Raw genomic sequence first — 21,559 nt, 5'->3', positions numbered from 1 at the left:
GCTCCGCGAGCCGTCCCATACATTTCCCTTTCATCAAAAGCTTTCTCAGATTGTATCCCGGGAATGGGATGCTCCGGAGGCTACTTTGAGAGTCAGCCGTGCTATGGATAAACTTTACCCGCTCCCTCTTGATTCCTTGGAGCTCCTTAAGGTGCTTAAGGTGGATTCGGCGGTCACGGCCATTGCTAAGCATACCACCATCCCAGTGACAGGGGGGCACGGCTCTTAAGGATCTTCAGGATCGGAAATTAGAAGTGTTACTTAAGCGGATTTTTGAGGTTTCAGCTGGGTACAACAGCTATTAACGCTCCGCTGGGTACAACAGCTATTAATGGCTCAGGATTTGCCTCCGGAGGAAGCTGAACAAGCGAACCGCATGGAGTCGGCGGTGGCTTATGCTGCAGATGCCTTGTATGACCTCTTACGCACCTTGGCCCGTTCCATGGCTTCGGCAGTCTCAGCACGGCGGCTACGATGGCTGCGTCACTGGGCGGCAGATGCCTCTTCCAAGGCGCAGCTAGGTTCCTTTCCGTTTCGAGGTAAACTTTTGTTTGGGGACAAGTTGGAGCAACTTATTCGCTCGCTGGGGGAGAACAAGGTGTTCAAGTTACCTGAGGACAAGCCCAAATCCTTTCGTGCTACAGGCGCTTTCCGTGGCCGTTTTCGAGGGTCAACGCCGGTTTCGCTCCCGGAGGAGCTCATCGTCATATGCCCCGAGGCAACCACCCACACGATCGCAAGCATGGACACATTACTTTCGGGGCAGACGGCCACCGAGCACTGGTGTGTCTCATGCCTTTGCCAACAATAAGATGACACAATGAGGGGACGCTGGTCCATCCCTCCGTTCCGGAAGTCGGGGGACAACTCTTCCACTTTCGGGAGGAATGGGCCAGGATTACTTCTGACCAGTGGGTTCTCAACATTATAAACCACGGCTACGCTTTGGATTTTGCACGACCCCTGCATGATCTGTTCCTCGTTTCTCCCAGCGGGTCTCCGGCAAAACAGCAGGTGATTTCGCAGACACTAGTGCGGCTACAGGCCCTGGGGGCTATAGTTCCGGTGCCAATAGCTGAACAACGAACAGGTCACTACTCAGTTTACTTCATCGTTCCCAAGAAGGAGGGCACTTTTCGACCAATACTGGATTTAAAGCAAGTCAACAGAGCATTACAGATACCGCGATTCAGGATGGAGACCTTACGTTCAGTCATTGCGGCCTTTCACAAAGGCAAATTTTTGGCTTCTTTGGATCTAACAGAGGCCTACCTACACATAGGGATCCAGAAGTTTCATCAGCGGTTTCTACGGTTCATGATCATTGGATCCCATTACCAATTCTGTGCCCTGCCGTTCGGTCTAGCGACTGCCCCGAGAGTCTTCACCAAGGTTATGGTGGTGGTAGCAGCGAGCCTTCAGAGGGAAGGCATATTGGTACACCCGTACTTGGACGACTGGCTCATTCGGGCAAAATCACGGATACTCTGTGAGGAGGCAGTACGGGCGGTCCTACACTGTCTGAGTTCCCTCGGCTGGGTGGTCAACCAGTCCAAGAGCAAGCTGACGCCTTCCCAGAGTTTGGAGTTTCTGGGAGCCCTTTTCGACACCAAATTGGGCAGGGTTTTCCTGCCACAGGTGAGGATGGAGCGTCTGATGGCACAGGTTCGTCGTCTATTAGCTCTTCCCTTGCCGGTGGCGTGGGATTACTTGCAGGTTCTTGGGTATATAGCGTCCACTCTGGAGTTAGTTCCTTGGGCTTTTGCGCATATGCGACCTTTACAGAAAGTACTCCTTTCACGGTGGGACCCCCAAGTCCGAAGAGTTCGGGTTGCCTTTACCGCTTCTAGACCCGGCCAGGTCCAGCCTGCATTGGTGGTTGGTGCCGGCGCACTTGCTCCAGGGCTTGGATTTGGAGCCCTTTCAGTGGATCATTGTCACGACAAATGCCAGCCTGACGGGTTGGGGAGCAGTCTGTCAGTCTCTGTCCGCCCAGGGGCTTTGGATGCCCCAGCAGACCAAGTGGTCCATCAATCGTCTGGAAACCAGGGCGGTTCGCCTGGTGTTACAGCGTTTTCTCCCCCTGGTATAGCATCGAGCAGTTCGGATTTTGTCCGACAATTCGACTACGGTGGCTTATATAAATCGCCAAGGGGGTACCAGGAGTCAGCTGGTAGCTACCGAAGCAAGCAGATTGATGGATTGGGCGGAGAAGCATCTGCTTCGCATAGCAGCGACACACATAGCCGGCGTCGACAACATTCAGGCGGATTATCTCAGCCATCAGCAGCTAGATCCAGGGGAATGGGAACTGTCTCAGGAGGCGCTAAAGCTCATCATTCAAAGATGGGGGACTCCTCGGTTAGACCTCATGGCGACTTGTTCGAATGCGAAGGCAGCGTGCTTCTTCAGTCGCAGAAGAGAACACGGGTCGGAAGGGGTGGACGCATTGGTTCTTCCATGGCCCACTCATGTTCTTCTTTACGTGTTTCCCCCGTGGCCGCTGATCGGGAAAATATTGCATCGAATCAAGTCCCACAGGGGACCAGTCATCCTCGTGGCTCCGGAGTGGCCAAGGAGGCCGTGGTTCGCCGACCTGGTCAACTTAGCGGTGGAAGGTCCCTTGCGTCTCGGTCACCTGCCTCGCCTTCTTGGAGTCTGAATTTGGTTCTTCGTGGTCTCTGTACTTCTCCTTTTGAGCCGCTACGGAGAGCTACATTTAAGGATTTAACTCTTAAAACGGTTTTCCTCGTGGCTATTTGTTCAGCTAGACGAATTTCAGAGCTTCAAGCGTTGTCCTGTAGGGAACCTTTTCTCCGTATTTCTGATTCGGGAGTCTCGCTTCGCACCGTTCCTTCCTTCTTGTTGAAAGTAGTTTCGGCTTTTCATGTCAATCAGACGGTTGAATTACTAGCCTTCTCCGTGAGCGACACTAACACTCCTCGAGACAAGGAGCTTCGGCGGTTAGTTGTTCGAAGGACGCTGTTACAGTACTTGGAAATTACCAATCCTTTTCGGTTATCCGACCATCTTTTTGTTTTGTGGAGCAGTCCTAAGAAGGGGACTAAGGCTTCGAAGACTACTATAGCCCGATGGTTAAAGGATGCGATTGCTTCGACTTACATTTGTCAGGGACGTGCTGTTCCGGAGGGACTTAAGGCACACTCTCTTCGATCTCAAGCGGCTTCTTGGGCGGAGAGTAGTCTTGTCTCACCTCAAGAAATTTGCTGGGCGGCTACTTGGAAATCTTTACAGACGTTTGCCAGACACTACCGATTGGATGTTCGACATCCAGCGGTGGATGTGTTTGGCAGCGGTGTGTAGAGAGCGGGACTCTCTAGGTCCCACTCCATTTAGGGCAGCTTGGGTACTTCCCAGCAGTCTGGACTGATACTGGTACGTACAGGGAAAGGAAAATTAGTTCTTACCTGATAATTTTCGTTCCTGTAGTACCAAGGATCAGTCCAGACGCCCGCCCATAGCAATATGAGTCCCGCAAGTATTCTGGTATTTCTGTTTCTTTTTTATTCCAGTTTTCGAGAGCATTTGGATTATACTTATGTACGATGGCATTTTTCGCCTGGTTTCCTCGTTTTCCAAAAGTTCAGGTTTGACTTGATCTAGTCACGGGTTGTTACCATAAGTTTTTATCATTCTGCTTTGATATCGATTATACTGAGGGATCGCAGGTGGTGCACCAGGGTATATGGGAGGTGCCTTTTCAGTTTCTCTCTGACTCCATCTGCTGGAAGGGAGGCATAACCCAGCAGTCTGGACTGATCCTTGCTACTACAGGAACGAAAATTATCAGGTAAGAACTAATTTTCCTATTAGCATCCTGAGGACTTTTAATGATCCAGTAGTTGGAGACGTACTTATTTATTGGTGTTATAAATCACTTCCCTCATTACACAGCATTCGCCCAAAGCGGTGTGCAGACTCAACATCTCCATGCATGAAACAAGCCATTAAATCAAATACAAAAAATTGTACAGCAAATTGTGGTTCCTGTTCGTACACCAGATCAGTCCAGATAAGTGGGTTTTGCATCCCTACCAGCGGATGGAGGCAGAGAGAGGCTGCGTTAGGCCATGTTCCCTTTCTCTCCTTCGTGCCGTGATCACGCGGCTTCTGTTCCTCTGCAGCAGGCCTGGTCAAATGGAGGCAAGATGGTGTCGTCAGTGGTTTCCCAGTGCGGGAAAGTTTGTCAGGCCGATGGCCTGGCTCGGAGACATCTGAATGCAGCAGTGCTATGCTGCGATTCGTTTCTGGAGGGGAGGGGCCCTCCAGGGGGAACGAGGCCGATAGGAAAGCCACAGGTTCCCAAGGTTCTGTCAGGATCAATACTGGGAGCATAAACAGCCTGTCAGGCAGGAGAAGGGCTACAGCTCAGAAGGTGATGGACTCCTCTCCCCGATTTTCTCTGGCAATCCCGTCGGGGGGGAGGGAGGGAGAGATGAAAGCTCAGGGCCAGACAAGTGAGAGGATGATGTGGCGTTTTCCTCAGAATTTGTCTTGCTTATGCATAAGGCCTTTTAAACCAGGAAAAACACTGGCTATAAAAGCAGTCAGCCATCTCAACCTGCTGCAAAGAGGCCGAGGGGCTCCTTGGTTAAGGGGTATGGGGATTTCCTTCACTGGCTGGGCCTGGACCATTCTGAGGGGCCTGGCGGCTCAGATGATTGGGACTTGGATAACCTGGAAGATGATCTTGGGGTTGGTCTGGTGGTGGGTCAGGATGACCCAGCAGATCTCACAGCGGCTGTTGATCAGGCTGATCCCGAAGAGGTCCCAATAACGGAGGGATATAACCCGCGGGTGGTTCGTCTGTTCTGTAAGGAGTCGAGGCCCTTTATTTCTCATGTTGGGAAGGAACTGGGTATTAGGGTGGTCCAGGAGGAGTCAGACAATGAAGGGGTGAATCCAGTGGTGTTTGGACTCCGGGGCCCACCGAAAGACTTTCCTCTCCCTAAAAGGATCAAGAAGCTGGTGAACCAGGAATGGGAATTCCCGGAGATGAGCCCCAAGGTGGCTAGAGCTGTAGCAAAATTGTATCCCCTCACAGAGGATATCCTGCAGCTGCTGGTATTGCTGAAGGTGCATGCTTCGGTCTCGATGGTCACTAACAAGATGACCATTCTGGTTGCAGGTTTGGCAATGTTAAAGGATGAGCAGGCCTGTAAGCTAGAGATTCATCAGGAGAGAATGTTTGAAGTCTTGGCGCTGAGCCTGTGAGCGGCAGTCTGTGGAAGTCTGATGCAGAGGGTTTGTTTACACTGGGTCTAGAAGTCTCAGGAGAAGTCTTCAGCAGACGCTGGTGTTAATAGCCAGGTCACTCAGGTGGAGGCCAGGATTGCATATGAGGTCGATATGCTTTATGACTTGAGCGGGACTTCAGCGGTGTGACATCTGCTGTGGTTGCAGAATTGGTCAGCTGATATGTGGTCCAAGTCTCATCTCTGTAATCTTCCCTTTAAAGGAAGGAAAATTGTTGTTCAAGGAGGACCTGAAACAATTGATGAAGGTTGTGGGGGAGTCTAAAGGGAATAAGCTGCCGGAGGATAAGATAAGTCAGGAAGTCTTTTCCACCTCCCTCTAGATTTTGGGAGGTGCTGCAGTTTTCTTCCCAGTAAGGGTTCTGCACTGTCTTCGGTACAGAACCAGGTGTCCGGTAGGTAGCAGTCCTTTCAAGGCACCTGTAGATTTCTCTGAAAGGGCTCTGACCAGGGGGCCGGTGGCAATAAAGCTTCACAATGAAGCTAGGCTTGTCCACTCTCTCAAGGTGCTGGTGAAAGGCCATCTGTCACAGTTTTACAAAGAGCGGATCAAGAGTACCCCAGACCAATAGGTCCTAGAGGTAATAAGGGATGGCTAAGCTTTAGAATGTTTTCGCCCCATCACGGAAGCATGGTGTCTCATTGCATTGTCTGAGGCAAGCAAGTGGCGATTCGGGACCTGTTGTGTTGCCTTTAGTTGCTGACGTGATAGAACCAGTGGCGGCCAGGAAATGTGGTCGCAGGAGGTATTTGATTTACTGTGTCATGCCAAAAAAGAAAGGAGCCTTTCATCCCATCCTCGATCTGCAAAGGGGTGAAATGTGATACTGCGAGTTCCCCGTTTTTCTGTATGAAAACGTTGCAGACGGTGATAGCAGCAGTTTGTTGAGTGGAGTTTTTCAGGCCTCGCTGGACTTGACGGAAGCCTATCTGCATGTACCCATTCGGGAAGAACATCAAAGTTTCTTCATGTTATGGTTCTGGGATAACTCTTCCAGTTTCAGGCCCTCCCATTTGATTTGGTGACTGCACCTCGCACGTTCACAAAGGTGATGGTGGTGGCAGTGACTCTCCATAGGGAGGGAATCGTAGTTCATACTTATCTGGATGACTAGTTTATCTGAGGGAAATTGGAGGAGGTTTGCCAGCAGTCTGTGCACACGGTGATGGATATGTTGCGGTATTCGAGCTGGGTGGTGAATTTGGTGAAGAGTCACCTGAAACCTACCCAGATGCTGGAAATCTTGGGGGTGAAGTTTGATACTCATCTCAGCAGAGTGTTTCTCACCTCTGAGAGGATTCGGAGTTACAATCCCAGGTGGTGCAGATTTTGCAGATGCCAATGCCTAGGGCTTGGGATTATCTTCAGGACCTGGGGTCAATGGCATCTATGTTCAATTTGGTCCCATGGGATTTTGCCCACATGCGCCCTCTACAGAGGGTGTTGCTGTCACGTTAGAATCAGTTGTTGAAGTTTCATTGGCCTTTACTGCTGTCGTAGTGGCTGTATTGGCCCAATTTGGAGAAAGGGATAGGCCTGGAGGTTTGGATTGGGTTATAGGGATCACAGATGCCAACCTCAAAGGTCGAGGGGGACGATCTGTCAGGAACATCTGGCACAAGGACTGTGGTCGCCAATGGAAGCATCCTGGTCTATCAGTCGCTTGGAAACAAGAGCAGTGTGTAGGGCATTGTTGGAATTCCTTCCACAAGTCCGAGGTCAAATGGTAAGAGTGTGTTTGGACAATGCGACAATGGTGGCTTATATCAGTCTGTAAGGGGGACCGAAGAGTTGTGCAGTTGCCCAAGTAGCCCAGGACCTTTTTGCCTGGGCAGAGCAACATTTGCAGGGGATAAGCTGCTTCACATGTCGTGGGAATGGACAACGCGCAACAGACTATCTCAGCAGGCAACAGTTGGACCCAGGGGAATGGGAGCTGTTGAAGGAGGCCTTCAGCCCTATCCAGTCTTGTAGGGACAGTTTCCGTTTGGATCTGATAATCTCAAGGAGCAACGCCAAGGCAGCAAGTTTCTTCAGCTAAAGGCACAGACGCTTGGGTTCTTCCATGGCCGACAAGGATCCTGCTGTACGTGTCCCCTCTGTGTCAGTTAATAGAGTGTTCAGGAACATCGAGAAGCATCCGGGCCAGGTGGTACTGGTGGTGCCAGAGAAGCTGCGTCGTCCGTGATTCACAGATCTGGTTCAGCATGCAATTGATGGTTCCCTGAGATTGCCTCATTTGCAGGGGCTATTAAGGCAAGGTCCTATTTTCTTGGATTGGGCGGATCACTTTTGTCTCAAGACTTGACTTTTGAGAGCAGGTGCTTGCAACAAAAAGGATATTCTGAGCCCGTGATTTTCAAGGGCTTAGTTTACAATTCCTTGTGGGTTCAAGTGGCAGCCATGGCGTGTCTGAGGTATACTCCAGGGAAAAGATCGTTAGCCTCACATCTGGATGTTGTGAGGTTTTTGAAGGGAGTCTAGCTTCTGCGGCCACTGGTGCATAGATTGGGTCTGGTATGGAATTTAAACTTGGTCTTGTGGGTGCTTTGTGGGCCTCCATTTTGAGCCGTTGAGGAAGGCGTCGTTAAAGGACCTCGCGCTGAAGGTGGTATTTTTGGAGGCGATTTGTTCATTCAGAAGGATCTCGCAGCTGCAGGCTTTGTCCTCTAGGGAACTATTTCTGAAGATTTCAGATGAGGGGGTGTCGTTATGCACAGTGCCCTTGTTCCTATCTAAGGTGGAATCTTCGTTTCACCTGAATCAGACTGTGGAGCTCCTATCTTCCTGAATTGGTCTGCTGAGTCACCAAAGACAAAGGTCACAAACAGTTTTCGGTAGTCGGATCATTTGCTTGAATTGTTTGGAGGTGCTGGAAATGGATGCAAGGCCTCCAAGGGCACAATAGTGCATTGGCTGAAGGAAGCTATTGATTCGGCCTACTTTCTTAAGGGGAGAAGAATTCCAGAGGGGGGTTGCGTGCGCACCCTACTAGAGCGCAGCCACCTTCAGGGCTGAGTATCAGTTAGTGTTGCCACAGGAGATTTGTAGAGCGCTGATGCGGTCTTCTTTTCACACTTTATCTTGCCATTACTGTTTAGATGTTCAGGCTCCAGGAGAGCCGACCTTTGACGAAAGTGTATTGAGAGGGGGACTCTCATGGACCTGTCCAGTATACGGGTGCTTTGATACATTCCACTTGTCTGAACTGATCTGGGGTATGAACAGGAAAGGAAAATTTGGTTCTTACCTACTAATTTTCATTCCTGAAGTACCATGGATCAGTCCAGAGACTCAGCCCTTTAATGTTCTCTAGACCGTTACGATAAATCCGTGTTCTGGCATGCTTACTGGGAAGAACTGTCAGACTGTATCTATACAGAACCTAAAGAGGTTTGCCAGGTTGTGGTTAGCCCCTTGGGTTGATTTGTGATTTTTCTGTTTGGGGGGGCTCCAACTTTTGGGTTTGGCGTTCGCCCTCAATTAGGGAGATGTTGAGCTGTTGAGGAATTGTTACTCTATAGTTGGCTTGGGTACAGCTCAATACTGAGGGACTGCAGGTGGCACATTCTGTTATGTAGCATTGCCTCAAAGTTTTTAGTTCTCTGCCTCCATTTGCAAAACCCACTTGTCTTGACTGATCTGTGGTACTTCAGGAACGAAAATTAGCAGGTAAGAACCAAATTTCCTTTGCAGTTAGTAATAAAGTGTGCTCTGTGTAGCTAACGCAGCGCCCTGATTAGTTTTTGGATGGGCTAGCAGGTGAAGTTCCCTCTTCCTTTGATCCTTTTTCATAAAGTCAGACTTGGTAAGCTCAGGGTTCTTGGTGAAGCCCGGCAGAGGAGATGCAGTCTGGTTCTAATGGAGTCTCCTCCTTTGCAGAGGCAGACGAGGCTTTGCAGCGGCTGAACAAAGCGTCCGTGGGCTTGCTCTCTGTTTATGTTATTCCAGAAACCTCCACGCTCCTGCTACAGGTAGGCTTGTTTATTTTCTCAAAAGCTGTGCTTTCACATGGGTTCTGTACTGTGAAGCTGCTGGGAGATCCCAGCTCCTTATGACCCCATCCATGATTTCTCATGTACATAGGCATGAGCGTGTGCCAGTGGCAAGGGACGCAAGAGACAGTGAGCTCTCTCTCCTCTTGTTTTATGCTAAGAAATATCAAGAAATCCATTGAAAAGATTCATTAGAGCAGCAGGGAACACAGTATGTAATGCTTAGACCTTACTGGAGGGCCACATTCATAAGAACAGCTAAAGTGGGCCAGGACAAAGCATCTTCTCTCAGACTGCAGCTGGCAGCAGGTGCTCAGAGGGATTGTATAAGAAACTCGGCCTGTGGAGAGTTGTTCACCCCTGCCAGACCTTTCTTGTTTCCATCACCTTAAGCATTGAGCTTAAGGTGATGTCTCTGACTGGTACAGTATGTGATAGCCTGGGACTGATGCATCTTCCATGAATGTGTCTAATCCCTTTCTGACCTCCGTTTTACTGTTTACTGCTCACCCCTACACATCCTGCGATGAGTCCCCAGGGTACCATCCTACTGTCTTATTCAACCTGCCACCTGATAATTCAAGAAGGCACCAGATAACACAGTGTGAATAAGTGAATAATTGCATTTATACCCCTTTGTAATCTCCCCACTCAGACTGGAAGGGCCTTTGGGTCCTCAATGTGCTGCTGTGGCTGCGAGGAGGGACCTGGCTTCAGGGCTTCTGCTTGCCAGGTTGACCGGGCCTGGGAATACAGCAGAGGCGGCCCCTAGATGGGAGGAGAGTACCCTGTCATTATGCAATGACACAGAGTCTCAGAAAGCATGGGTTGCACTTAAAGTGGGAGGAGAACAAATCTGCAGGATTTGGTAAATAAAAGCTCATGACAGCAAATTGCAGCCTCCGTTCTGAACACGCTGAAAGAGAGAGGGGAAGTGCTGGGCCAGAAAGAATTCAGACAGAAAAACTCCATCCCCTGGAAAACTTTACCATGAAAGGGCTGTGCAGTATAGTAACTGGAGACTTTTCCGTTTCTCTGCAGGGCACCAGTGGCTACATGGGGAAGCATCGCAGCGCTGTGCTGAAGTCCGCCTGGGACCCCGGGCTCCGCACAGAGGAGATTCTCACTGCCCTTCTCAGGAAGGTGGAGCGCATTGTGCAGGCCATGACCTTTACTGATGATGTCATCAGTGCCGCATTGTCTGACCGTGTTCCCATTGGCAGTTTGAGCAGCGAGGCATTTGCAGATAACAAGAGAGCTTTCAAGTCCAACTTAGGTGGGTGCATGGGGAGGAGGCCTGGCTCCATGCCAGAAACCCTCAGCCGCTGCCTTTTAATCTCTCTGCATGGCAGAGCCCCTGGTGCCTTGACACTCCCCATAGAGAGAAGACAACGTTCAGTAAGAGATTGTCAGTGAATACAGCTGTGCTCTTACAGAGGTCTTTTCCCCACGTAGTTACAAGCTTCTTTCACTGGCTAATCCATTTGTGTTTGGTGTCTGCTTGTGAGATGCCACCAGGAGCCGCAGCTGCACCATTTTTTTTTTTCGCCACTCCTTCCCTGAGCCCAAGGCACCCTGTCTGGTAAAGAGTGAGGGGCAGAGTTCCTCCTTTCCCTGTCATCTCATCTCTTGCCTTTCTCTCTAAAGGTTACGAGATTACGTTCAGCCTGCTGAATCCGGACCCCAAGTCTCATGATTTACATTGGAACATTGAGGCTGCAGTTGATAACTACATACAGCCCTTTCTGGACAAGTTAGCGTTCGTGGCAAACTTCTCGGTAGACTCTCAGGTAGGAGGTGTGAGGAGATAAGGCAGAGAGTCCTGCAGGTAAGGTGGTGAGGACTGGGAAGGCCCAGCTGACCCAGAATTTTGATCGCCAATTCTTCTTCTTTCTTTTTCTTCCAGATCTTGTACTACGTACTACTGGGGGTGACACCCCGCTATGACAAGAACACCTCCAGCTACATCCTGAATGCTAACAGCCTGCCTCATGTCATAAACCCTCTAGAGGCCAGGCTTGGTGAGCCAGTCTTTTCTATGTTGTCACACTTCTCCTGCTGCAGGCCCTTTTTCTGCTGCCTCTTTCCTTTCCATTTCATTCTGTCAGCTAGGCATCAATACGTCTCTCCTCCTGTCTTAGTGGCCCTTTGCCTAATTAACAGTGACTGCTAGAGCCACTTCTCTTGGTTTGTAAAGAACTTTACTTTAGGATGGATTTGGTGAAAAGTGCTATTTCTGCAAAATGGATTTCTCTCTGGCGCTTGTGGCTGCAGAGGAGAGGTCCAAGGAGGCACATAAGAGAGGCTGAGAAACTCTGTAATGTGGAAAAGGGTTTAGCATGGTGTGGGGAAAACAGAGAGGAGCCAAATCTCGGTGCAAATTCCCGAGCTGATGTGGTATGCAGGGAAAGGGGTTGGAGAGTCCCTCCTGCTAACCCTGATCTTATTTTCAGGTTCCAGTGCCGCGTCGCTTTACCCCGTTCTGAACTTTCTGCTGTATGTTCCTGAAAGTGTTCATTCACCGCTGTACATCCAGAACCTGGATGGAAGCCCTGTGACCACCAATGCCTTCCACAGCCCACGCTGGGGTGGGATCATGGTAAGGTAGCGTGGCTCTTTTACTGGGTGATGCCTGAGCTGAGGCGTTCATGGGCGAGAGAGAGAGATGTACTGTGACTCTTTTGGGGCAGTGTCTCCAAAGGACTTTGTTTTACATATTCCATGACCTGAATTATCCTCACTCAACCAGGGTGTGTAGGATCCAATCTCAAGCTCTCAGAAGTACATCATCTTACTACTTGGTTTGTGCCTTCAGGAGCTCATGGAGTGCAATATGCATAGGCAGCATGTGAAGGTGCACCTGGAAGCTCTTTTAATGAGGCTTGTGGCACCCAATACAAATGGGATTATTTCTGTATTTTGCTGCCACATTTTCTTGGTCTCTGACTATATTGTTTTATACTTGAGGATCTTCTCTTTCTCCAAGGACAAGCAGGATGGTAGTCCTCACACATGCGTGACATCATCAGATAGAGCCCAGCACGGAACTTTGATCTCAAAGATTCTAGAACTTTCAAACATGCCCTACTGAGCATGTGCAGCTGTAGTCATCACCCTGCCCCCTAGGCAGAGTCCCTCAGTCTCTTCCCCCCCCCCCCCCCCCCCCCCCCTGCGGAGTCGTGTGTGTCACGGTATTCAGCTTTGCTCTCTCCTCACAGTTTTTGTAAGCAATTTTTTTCTAGAGCTGCCGCTGTTTTCTTTCCTTTACCTTAGTGTACTTTTAATTTTTCCTTTTTCTTCTTCTTTCCTGTGTCTGCCAGACGCATGGCAGGCCCTTAGACACTGTGCAGAGTGTATTTCTATCCTTTATTAAAAAAAAATAATACTGCACTGGCAGTTTAGTATCTGCGTCCTCTCCTTGCTCTTTTTGTTTTTGTACCTTTGTCAGGTGCTGGAAGGACTGACTGAATGTAGTCCGTGGGTGATCCGTGTAGGCCACTGAGCCCGGGGACTCGCCTGAGTTCTACCCGGGCAGAAGTTTCATGTTTCACCAATTGATTGGCATTGATAGAGGTTCAGACAGTGCAGAGTTCCCTGTATGTACCCGGATCATTCCAGACTCCTGGGTTTATGCATCCGTGCCAGCAGATGGAGACAGAGAAAGTTTAACTGACATTGCTTGATAAGCACAGGTGCCACCTGCAGTTCCTCAGTATTTCTCTGTCTCCAGCAGATGGTGGCTGGTGCATTCACTTGCAGTGTCTGGTGATTTTTCGGTCTTTTTTTTCTTTTTCTGTTTCTTTTTCTCAGGATCATTTCTCTCCACCTCAACCAAACCCTTCCCTGTTTGGTTGAGGTGGACGAGCTGGCGGTCGGTGACTTTTTTGTATGCTTGCTCCGGCTCCCATCTATGAGGTGCAAATCTGGTGGTCAAGATCCCTCCCTTCACAAGGCCACCTAGGTGGCTTTTCAGCTGCTTTTTGTTTTTAGGGCTCTCCTAGCTTTCAGGCTGAGCTGAAGCTGGACAGCTCCCCTCGGCCTTAGGAGAGCAGAGGCCCTGTTATTTTTGTAAAGTTTAAAAAAAAAAAAAAACTGTTTTAGCAGGAAGCAGCTGCAGCAGGACGGTAAATCTCTCCAGGCCTCTCTGGGCGGCATTTTTGCTATCTTGGCGGCGTTTTTCGGGGGACAGTCTCGCTGGGCTCCGTGGTTAACCATGTGCTATGGTTCGCGGTCGGGCCTGCTGCGCATATGGTGCGGTTCCTGCTCACCTCAACCGTCTCTCTCTGCTCGGTGTGTGTTTCGGGTGGTGAGGGGCCTTCTCTTTCCCCTCCTCCCGTGAAACGCCGGCATGTCGGGCCTCCTTCCGCCGCCCATATAGTTGTTGTCAGGGACGGGGTTTCCCACATCGGGCTTTCAGCCTCAGCCAGCACAGCAACAGTGGTCATTTTAGGTTCCCTGACAGACTTGGCAGCGCTTTCGGGGGGGCTGGAGGACATCCCCCCCCTAACTGCTTTCTCCAGTGCACACGGGCTGTGTAGGGGGACAGAGGAGCCTGGATGACACGCTGCTGGTGGATTTAGCTCGGTCGGGGAGTGCTGGGCCTATGGGGTCTGCTCCCCGCGGTTTCTCCCTGGAATTTATTTTACTGCTCTACCGCGCTTTTTTGGCACAGCAGGAAGGGTCAGACCTTCAGCTGGGGGGAATGGCCCCCTCCTCCTCCCTCCCCAGCCATTCAGGCGGCTGGGTCTGGAGCTGTTTGGTCACGAGGTACTTTGGTCCCTGGGGTGCAGCGTTTACTGGGGCTACCACAGTCGGACGGGTTCCGGGGGGCCCTCGGAGACTCCTGGGGATACAAGGCTCCCCTTGGAGGGGATTCCGGCCCCTAATCGTGGGGAGGACAACCCAGATGTTGCGGACCCAGATGCTGCCAATACAGATCTGGGGGATGATGTGGCTGATATGCCAGTGTCTGGGGACGATCCCAGAATTATTCATTTGTTTCTTCAGGAGGAATTGGCCCCCTTAATTCCGCTGGTCCTTGAGGAGCTTGGTTTGAAGCTCCCTCAGTCGGATATGGACCTAGATGGGGCGGACCCGGTTCTGGATGGGACTTGTGGTCCTCCCTCGGCCTTTCCTTACCATTGGTCCGTGCAGAGGATGGTGGACCAGGAGTAGAGTTCTCCGGATGCAGGATTACGAGTGGGTCAAGCTATGTCAAAGCTCTATCCTTTACCTGAGCAGACGTTAGAGCTCTTCGCTATGCCGAAGGTGGATGCTGTGGTATTGGCTGTCACCAAGAAGATGACTATTCCAGTGGCGGGGCCGCGGCTTTAAAGGATGTCCAAGACCGTAAGCTGGAGATTCACCTCAAGTGGATCTTGAGGTTTCTGCTTTGAGCCTTTGGGCGGCTATTTGCTCAGCTTCCTGCAGCGGACATGCTTGCATTGGGTTCAACAGCTGCAAGGGGGACCAAGCTGGTCTTGCGGAGCGCTTGGAGGCTTCAGTGGCGTACATAGCTGACACCTTGTATGACTTAGTGTGGACCTCTTCACGGCTTATGGCTCCTGCGGTGTCAGCCAGGAAATTATTGTGGTTGCGGCATCAGTCAGCAGATGTGGCGTCTTTTGTTTGGCGAGGACCTCGAGCAGTTGGTAAAACAGGGGACAACAAGGTCCACAAGTTGCCAGAGGATAGGCCTAAGTCCAGACAGTCCTTTTAGTCTCAGGCCCATTTCTGTGACGGCAGAAGGCCTCAATATGCGAGGGGGGCAACAACCCCGCAGAGGCAGTTTGCGAGTCGTAGTCAGTCCTGGGCACAGACTTTTTGGGGAGCTCGGAGGCCTTTTAGAGCCCTCTCCAGAGGTGGGGCTCTGAGGGCAAAATCCTCCCAATGAGGCGAGGCCGGCCCACTCCATCGTTTCCTTCTTAGGGGGGCATCTAGCGCTTTTGTACGAGGAGTGGGCCAGTCTCGCTCAGGATCAGTGGGTCCTCTCGATCATAAGAGATGGTTACGCTTTAGAATTTGCTCGTCCCGTCAGCAACCTCTTTTTGGTCTCCCCTTGCGCTTCGTTGACAAAGCGACGCGCAGTTCGGGAGACCTTGGACAGGCTGTGGGGTTTAGGAGCCCTGGTGCTGGTTCCCTCTTAAGAACAGGGCACCGGGTGGTTCTCCATTTATTTTGTGGTTACCAAAAAGGAGGGCACTTTTTTGGCCTATTCTGGATTTAAAAAGAGTAAATGCAGTGCTGAAAGTCCTGAGATTTCTCATGGAAACCCTAAGGTCGGTGATTGCAGCAATTCGCAGTCCAGAATTCCTAGCTTCCTTGGATCTAATGGAGGTGTAGCTTCATATCCCCATTCTTCGGGATCACCAGCGTTATCTGAGGTTCATGGTTCTCGGTCAACATTTCTAGATTCAGGCCCTTCCTTTCGGCCTAGCCACGGTGCCGTGGACCTTCACCAAGATCATGGTAGCACATTTAAGACTAATCGGAGAAAATTCTTTTTCACTCAATGCACAATAAAGCTCTGGAATTTGTTGCCAGAGGATGTGGTTAGTGCAGTTAGTGTAGCTGGGTTCAAAAAAGGTTTGGATAAGTTCTTGGAGGAGAAGTCCATTAACGGCTATTAATCAAGTTTACTTAGGGAATAGCCACTGCTATTAATTGCATCAGTAGCATGGGATCTTCTTAGTGTTTGGATAATTGCCAGGTTCTTGTGGCCTGGTTTGGCCTGTGTTGGAAACAGGCTGCTGGGCTTGATGGACCCTTGGTCTGACCCAGCATGGCAATTTCTTATGTTCTTAGTAGTGGCGGCGGCTTGCGGCTGAGGGAGTTCTGGTACATCCTTATCTCAACGATTGGTTCATCAGGGCAGAGTTGGAGGCCAGTTGTCACTCAGCGGTCAGGAAGGTCATTCAACTCCTTCAGTCGTTGGGCTGGGTGGTGAATTTCGCCAAGAGCCATCTCAATCTGACCCAGTGTCTCGAGTATCTGGGAGCCTGGTTCGACACGATCATGGGCAAGGTGTTCTTGATGGACAAGAGAGTGAACAAATGGAAGTCACAGATCCACCGTCTATTGGTGTTGCGGGTGCCCAAAGCTTGGGATTTTTTTGCAGGTTCTGGGATCCATGGCTTCCACCCTTGAGTTGGTTCCCTGGGCTTTTGCGCATATGAGACTATTACAGATAGCTCTGTTGGCACAATGGAATCCGCCGTCGGAGCTTTTTCATCAGCCGGTATCGCTGGATGTTCCTACGAGGGAGATCCTCTCTTGGTGGCTCCAAAAATCTCACCACCTTCCGGGGGTCACTCTAGAGGTACCAGATGGGATCGTTGTTACTACCCATGCTAGTCTGTCTATCTGTGTGGGGCAGTTTGCCAGCTTCAGTCTGCTCAGGGGGTATGGTCGCTGGAAGAGCGCTCCTGGTCTATCAACTGCTTGGATACCAGGGCGGTGTGATTAGCATTGCTGGCCTTTCTACCGATGGTCCAAAGTCGTTCAGTCAGAATTCTGTTGGACAATGTGACGACCGTGGCTTATATCAATTGACAAGGCGGTACTAAGAGCCGGATGTTAGCTCAAGAGGCTCAGGAGTTAATGATCTGGGTGGAGGCACACTTGATCCAGATAGCGGCCTCTCATATTGTGGGCAACAAGAATGTCCAGATGGATTTTCTAAGTCACAGTCTTCTAGATCCGGGCGAACGGGAGCTGTCAGAGTCGGCGATGCAGCTCATTCATGAGAAGTGGTGGCGTCCACATGTAGATCTGATGGCGTCTCGCCACAATGCAAAAGCCCCACGATTTTTCAGCCGCAGACGAGACTACAGAGCCGAGGGAGTCGATGCTCTAGTGAATCCTTAGCCTCAGGGAGTTCTAAGTTCTATTTTACGTGTTTCCTCCGTGGTCTCTGGTGGGCAAGGTTTTGCGCAGAATAGAGAGACACCCGGGGGATGTCGTATTGGTGGCTCCGGAGTGGTCAAGTTGCCCGTGGTTTGCAGATCTCATCAACTTGGCCGTGGACAGTCCAATACAGTTCAGTCACCTCTCTCATCTGCTCCATCAAGGTCCCATATTTTTCGATCAGGCAGATCGCTTATGTCTAGCGGCTTGGCTTTTGAGAGGCAACGTTTAAGGCGCAGGGCATACCAGAGTCGGTTATTATTACACTTCTGCATGTGAGGCGCACGTCTACCTTGTTGTCTTAAGTCTGAGTCTGGAAGGTTTTTGAGGCTTGGTGTGTGGCCAAAGGTGTTGCTGCTTTGCAGGCTTCGGTGTCACAGATTTTATCCTTCCTGCAAGATGGCTTGGACAAAGGCTTAGCATTTAACTCTCTCCGACTTCAGGTAGCGGCTCTGACCTCTTTGCAAGGAACGATTGACAGAAGATCTTTGTCCTCTCATCCTGATGTTGTACGTTTTTTTCGAGGGGGTCAAGAATTTGTCTTCTGGTACAGAAGATCTGTCCATCTTGGAATCTTAATCTGGTCCTTGTAGCTTTGTGTGAACCACCTTTTGAGCCTCTTCGTAGGGCGACTATTAAGGATTTGATCTTGACGTTTGTTTTCATGGTAGCCGTTTGTTTGGCGTGGAGAATATCTGAGTTGCAGGCTTTATCTTGTCGGGACCCGTTCCTACAGATTTCGGATTCGGGAATCCTTACGAACGGTTCCATCTTTCCTTCCCAAGGTGGTCTCAGCTTTTCATGTTAATTAGACGGTCGAATATCCAACTTTTCCCAATTTGGATGCTGCTTCTCATGCGAGGGAACTCAGGCATTTGGATGTTCGGAGGGCCTTACTGAGATATCTGGAGATGACCAGTGCCTTTCGGAGATCTGATCACCTATTTGTTTTGTGGAGCGGCGCGAAGAAAGGGCTCTTGGCTTCCAAAGCTACCATTGTGAGGTGGCTCAAGGAGGCTATTGGGTCAGCCTATATTCTTTAGGGCCGCCAGCTGCCGGACGGTTTACGGGCTCATTCTACTCTATTGCAAGTGGCCTCGTAGGCGGAGGCTCAGTTGGTGTCACCACAAGAGATTTGTTGGGCAGCTACATGGAAGTCGCTGCATACCTTTTCAAGACATTATCGCCTAGACATCCGGGATCCAGAAACTCGTTCTTTCGGCGAGAGTGTTTCGTGAGCAGGACTCTCCAGGACCCACCCCGGCTAGGGGGCTTTGGTACATCTCAGTAGTCTGGAATGATCCAGGTACGTACAGGGAAAGAAAAATTGGTTCTTACCTGCCAATTCTCGTTCCTGTAGTACCATGGATCATTCCAGAGCCCACCCGCCCGCTTGATGGAGGTGGAGAGTCTTCCACTCAGCTGTGCTCTTTTTGCTATGCAGATTTTTCTTCAGAGCTTTAACAAGTGTTTTCAAGTTGTTTTTTTTAACAAGTTTTTGCTAGTGAGTTTTTGTGCTTGGGTGCATATTATTTCTGAGGAACTGCAGGTGGCACCAGTGCTTATCAAGCAGTGTCAGTTAAACTTTCTCTTTCTCCATCTGCTGGCACAGATGTATAAACCAGGAGTCTGGAATGATCCATGGTACTATAGGAATGAAAATTAGCAGGTAAGAACCAATTTTCCTATTGAGGAGACATCGGAGGCCATGCCTGGATTCGTGCACCTTCATCATCCATAACCACTGGTGAGGAATGCCATCGAGCTCACAGCATCAACATCCTTGGACAGATAAGTGAGTTGAGGGGAATAGTCGATGGCGCTGGCAGCCATCAGTTTCTATGGGCACCGATGAGGCATGTCGGGGCTGTGTCAGGGCTGCAGAGCCTCTGCCTGCAGGCGCTCCTGGCATCCTTGGTACCGCCGGTCCATCGATGCCTTCAGGCACTGGAGTCTCTATCAGTGCCGCCGGGCTGTTGAGGTCTGTGGGTGCCTGTGGCGCCAGGGATGGCACTATAAACCGTTGAAATGATAAAGATTCAGTCAAGTGCCATTGAAGTCCTGGGTGCAGAGTTGTTTGGTGTACTTGTGTGAACCATGTTGGTGAGCGTGAAAGTGCTATGGGCCCTACAGGCGCCTTCACCACATTGGGAACCAGGGACGCAATCAGATGCCGCGTGACATGACTGCAGAGCACCATGGGTACCACTGGTCGCCATGGACTTAGCTGCTGTCTTTCCATGAGGGAAATGGTGGTGAGCAATTCCTGACGCAGTTTCAAGGGCTGTGTCCCACCCTCTTGGAGCGTTATCAGGTACCGGAAGGGATGATGCCATAGAACACCACCCACCACCCACCACCATGCCATACTGGGGACACCATTGTCACACTGTTCCTATGCACTCCACTGGGAGTGATGGTGATAGTGGAGTGCACCACGCGTGGTCAGATAAGGCAAGGCATCTACTCCAAGCACCCTGGGCAATGGCAGGCAGCATTCTCCCTGTCTGTGCAGTTCTCAGCCATACCAGGTTCTGCCATCGTCATGTCAAGGTCTCAGCCTCCTTGTCAGTTGTACCCCACAAAGTACTGGGGAGCACTGGTGAGGAAGGCATCATCACACACTCTGTGATTTGCCTTTTAGCAGTACGCAACCACCGACTCTAGTGCTCGGTCCTTGCTGTGCTGTGGGATTCTACCCATAAGCCCAGCGTGTGGAGTCATAGGTGTGATGCCATCCATAGGATGGGATACCACTGTATGAGTACTGGTCAGTGTGCTTTTACAGTGGAGAGCTCTATTCTCCAGTTGCCCTCTACTGTATGGGGGTGTGGGTGCATTTGTGTTTCCCTCGGGGCAAGCACAACAGGTTGTGTGCCACAGCCGCAGGACTGACTAGGACTGCATTCCTGGTCAAGGGGAGTAGAGCCCAGGAGATTAGTGTTGGGAGTCTACTTCTTCAGCCTATCGCCATATCCATGGCTGAGGGAGTTGGGAGTCGAGGGACCCCGTAACAGAGGTGCTGTTCTTTGATTGCAGTGGCTTGCAAGCTATATATCCCCATTTTAGGGATAACCCTGTCTGCAGACAAGGGGGTCCTGGTTCGTGCAATGATTGTTCCATTTACTGGACCGCGTGCTTCTTTGGGGGTAGTATATTTAATCACGGCGGAGGTATTAATACCTAAGCTAAGTTTGTGGACAGTCTGTTCCGAGATCACACTGACCCTATCCTGGAACACTTAAGGCTTCCAGGCTGGTGAAGGCATCCTGTTCAACAGGGGTTTGCATTTGCAGCACCCTGGTTTCCTGTGTCTTAGTGGAGTGTTTCTGGATTTCTTCCCTGTGGAATTTGCTCTCAGTTTCAGCTGTTCCAAGCAGGCTGAGGGCCCTATCTTGGTGGGTAACTCCTTACTGGCATTGATAGTGAATTATTCACTTGGAGTTGAGATATACAATCTAGCAACTTATGCCTACCAGTCCAGTGGTCTGCCTCCTTGTGTTCTTCGCTCCTGACTTCCAATTGAAATTTCAGGGAGGAGGGCGAGAAAAGCTAAGGCATTTGTGGTATATCTTAGTGTATACCTGCAGGGAAAGATTCATCACTTTTTCCCTATATTTTTGCCAAGCTATGGCCAATATTGCCTTTAGCTTTTCTCACTTCACTAGGTTGCCCAAAGTGCTTTCCTGCTCACCTGAATTATCCTGTACGCAGGATGGATAGCCCTGCCCTTAATAGGGTGCAGCATGGGTGAGCTTCAGGCCTAACATATCTCCCTGCTTGGAGGTTTGGGCTAGCGATCCCATTCAGGGATTGCCTTTCATCCCCTGAAACTCTTGATGCTGTTCTGCTGGTCAATTATATCTGGTGCTTTGGCACATAGGGTCTGTCACAGCCCCTGTTTGTGTTGCTGATTATTCTTCCAAGCGTTGCTTGGGTTTTCTGCCCATTATGCTTATTAGTCAAACATGGGTGGACTTTCTGTCCTTCAGATGTCAGTTGACTGCAGTTTGTTTCTGGGGAGTTCTCAAGCCCCAGTTGGTTTTTTGGTTGTCTTGTAACACTGAAGAAAACAGTGCAGTCTTCATCCAAGAGTCTTTCTCTTGTTTACATCTCTAGACTTTTTCTGTATTAGGGGGTTCTAGACCTACTGTTGTCAGGATTTATTGATCCGAAAGCCTGCTTGTAATGTTTTTCGTGATGCAGAGTATGTTTCTTGCTAGCACTCGCATCATTCTCCTGCTTTAGGTGCCTCTGCTATGCATCGGGGTTTTGTGTCTGTCTCTTCTCTTTGTAGAACCCAACTCTTTTCCCATTTAGACTCCTCTGTGGGTTGGCTGCTGGGGCCCTCAGGCAAAAGGGAGAGGTGGTGCTTTCAGCAC

General features: G+C 50.3%; 1 protein-coding gene across 1 annotated transcript in view; it reads left to right on the top strand.

Annotated features, from left to right (window-relative positions):
- The window catches only part of PIGS (phosphatidylinositol glycan anchor biosynthesis class S), a 60,451-nt gene that overhangs the window by 12,086 nt on the left and 26,806 nt on the right, over nucleotides 1–21,559 (top strand). The window contains exons 5-9 of the mRNA XM_029610944.1: nucleotides 9,160–9,251; nucleotides 10,314–10,548; nucleotides 10,920–11,062; nucleotides 11,179–11,293; nucleotides 11,726–11,871. Coding sequence (XP_029466804.1) covers nucleotides 9,160–9,251; nucleotides 10,314–10,548; nucleotides 10,920–11,062; nucleotides 11,179–11,293; nucleotides 11,726–11,871 — 731 coding nt within the window. The remainder of the gene's footprint in view (nucleotides 1–9,159; nucleotides 9,252–10,313; nucleotides 10,549–10,919; nucleotides 11,063–11,178; nucleotides 11,294–11,725; nucleotides 11,872–21,559) is intronic.

Source organism: Rhinatrema bivittatum, chromosome 8, assembly GCF_901001135.1.
Source record: "Rhinatrema bivittatum chromosome 8, aRhiBiv1.1, whole genome shotgun sequence".
NCBI lineage: Eukaryota > Metazoa > Chordata > Amphibia > Gymnophiona > Rhinatrematidae > Rhinatrema > Rhinatrema bivittatum.
The sequence above is the reverse complement of the archived record's forward strand: the minus strand, read 5'-3'. Positions and strand labels throughout refer to the sequence as shown.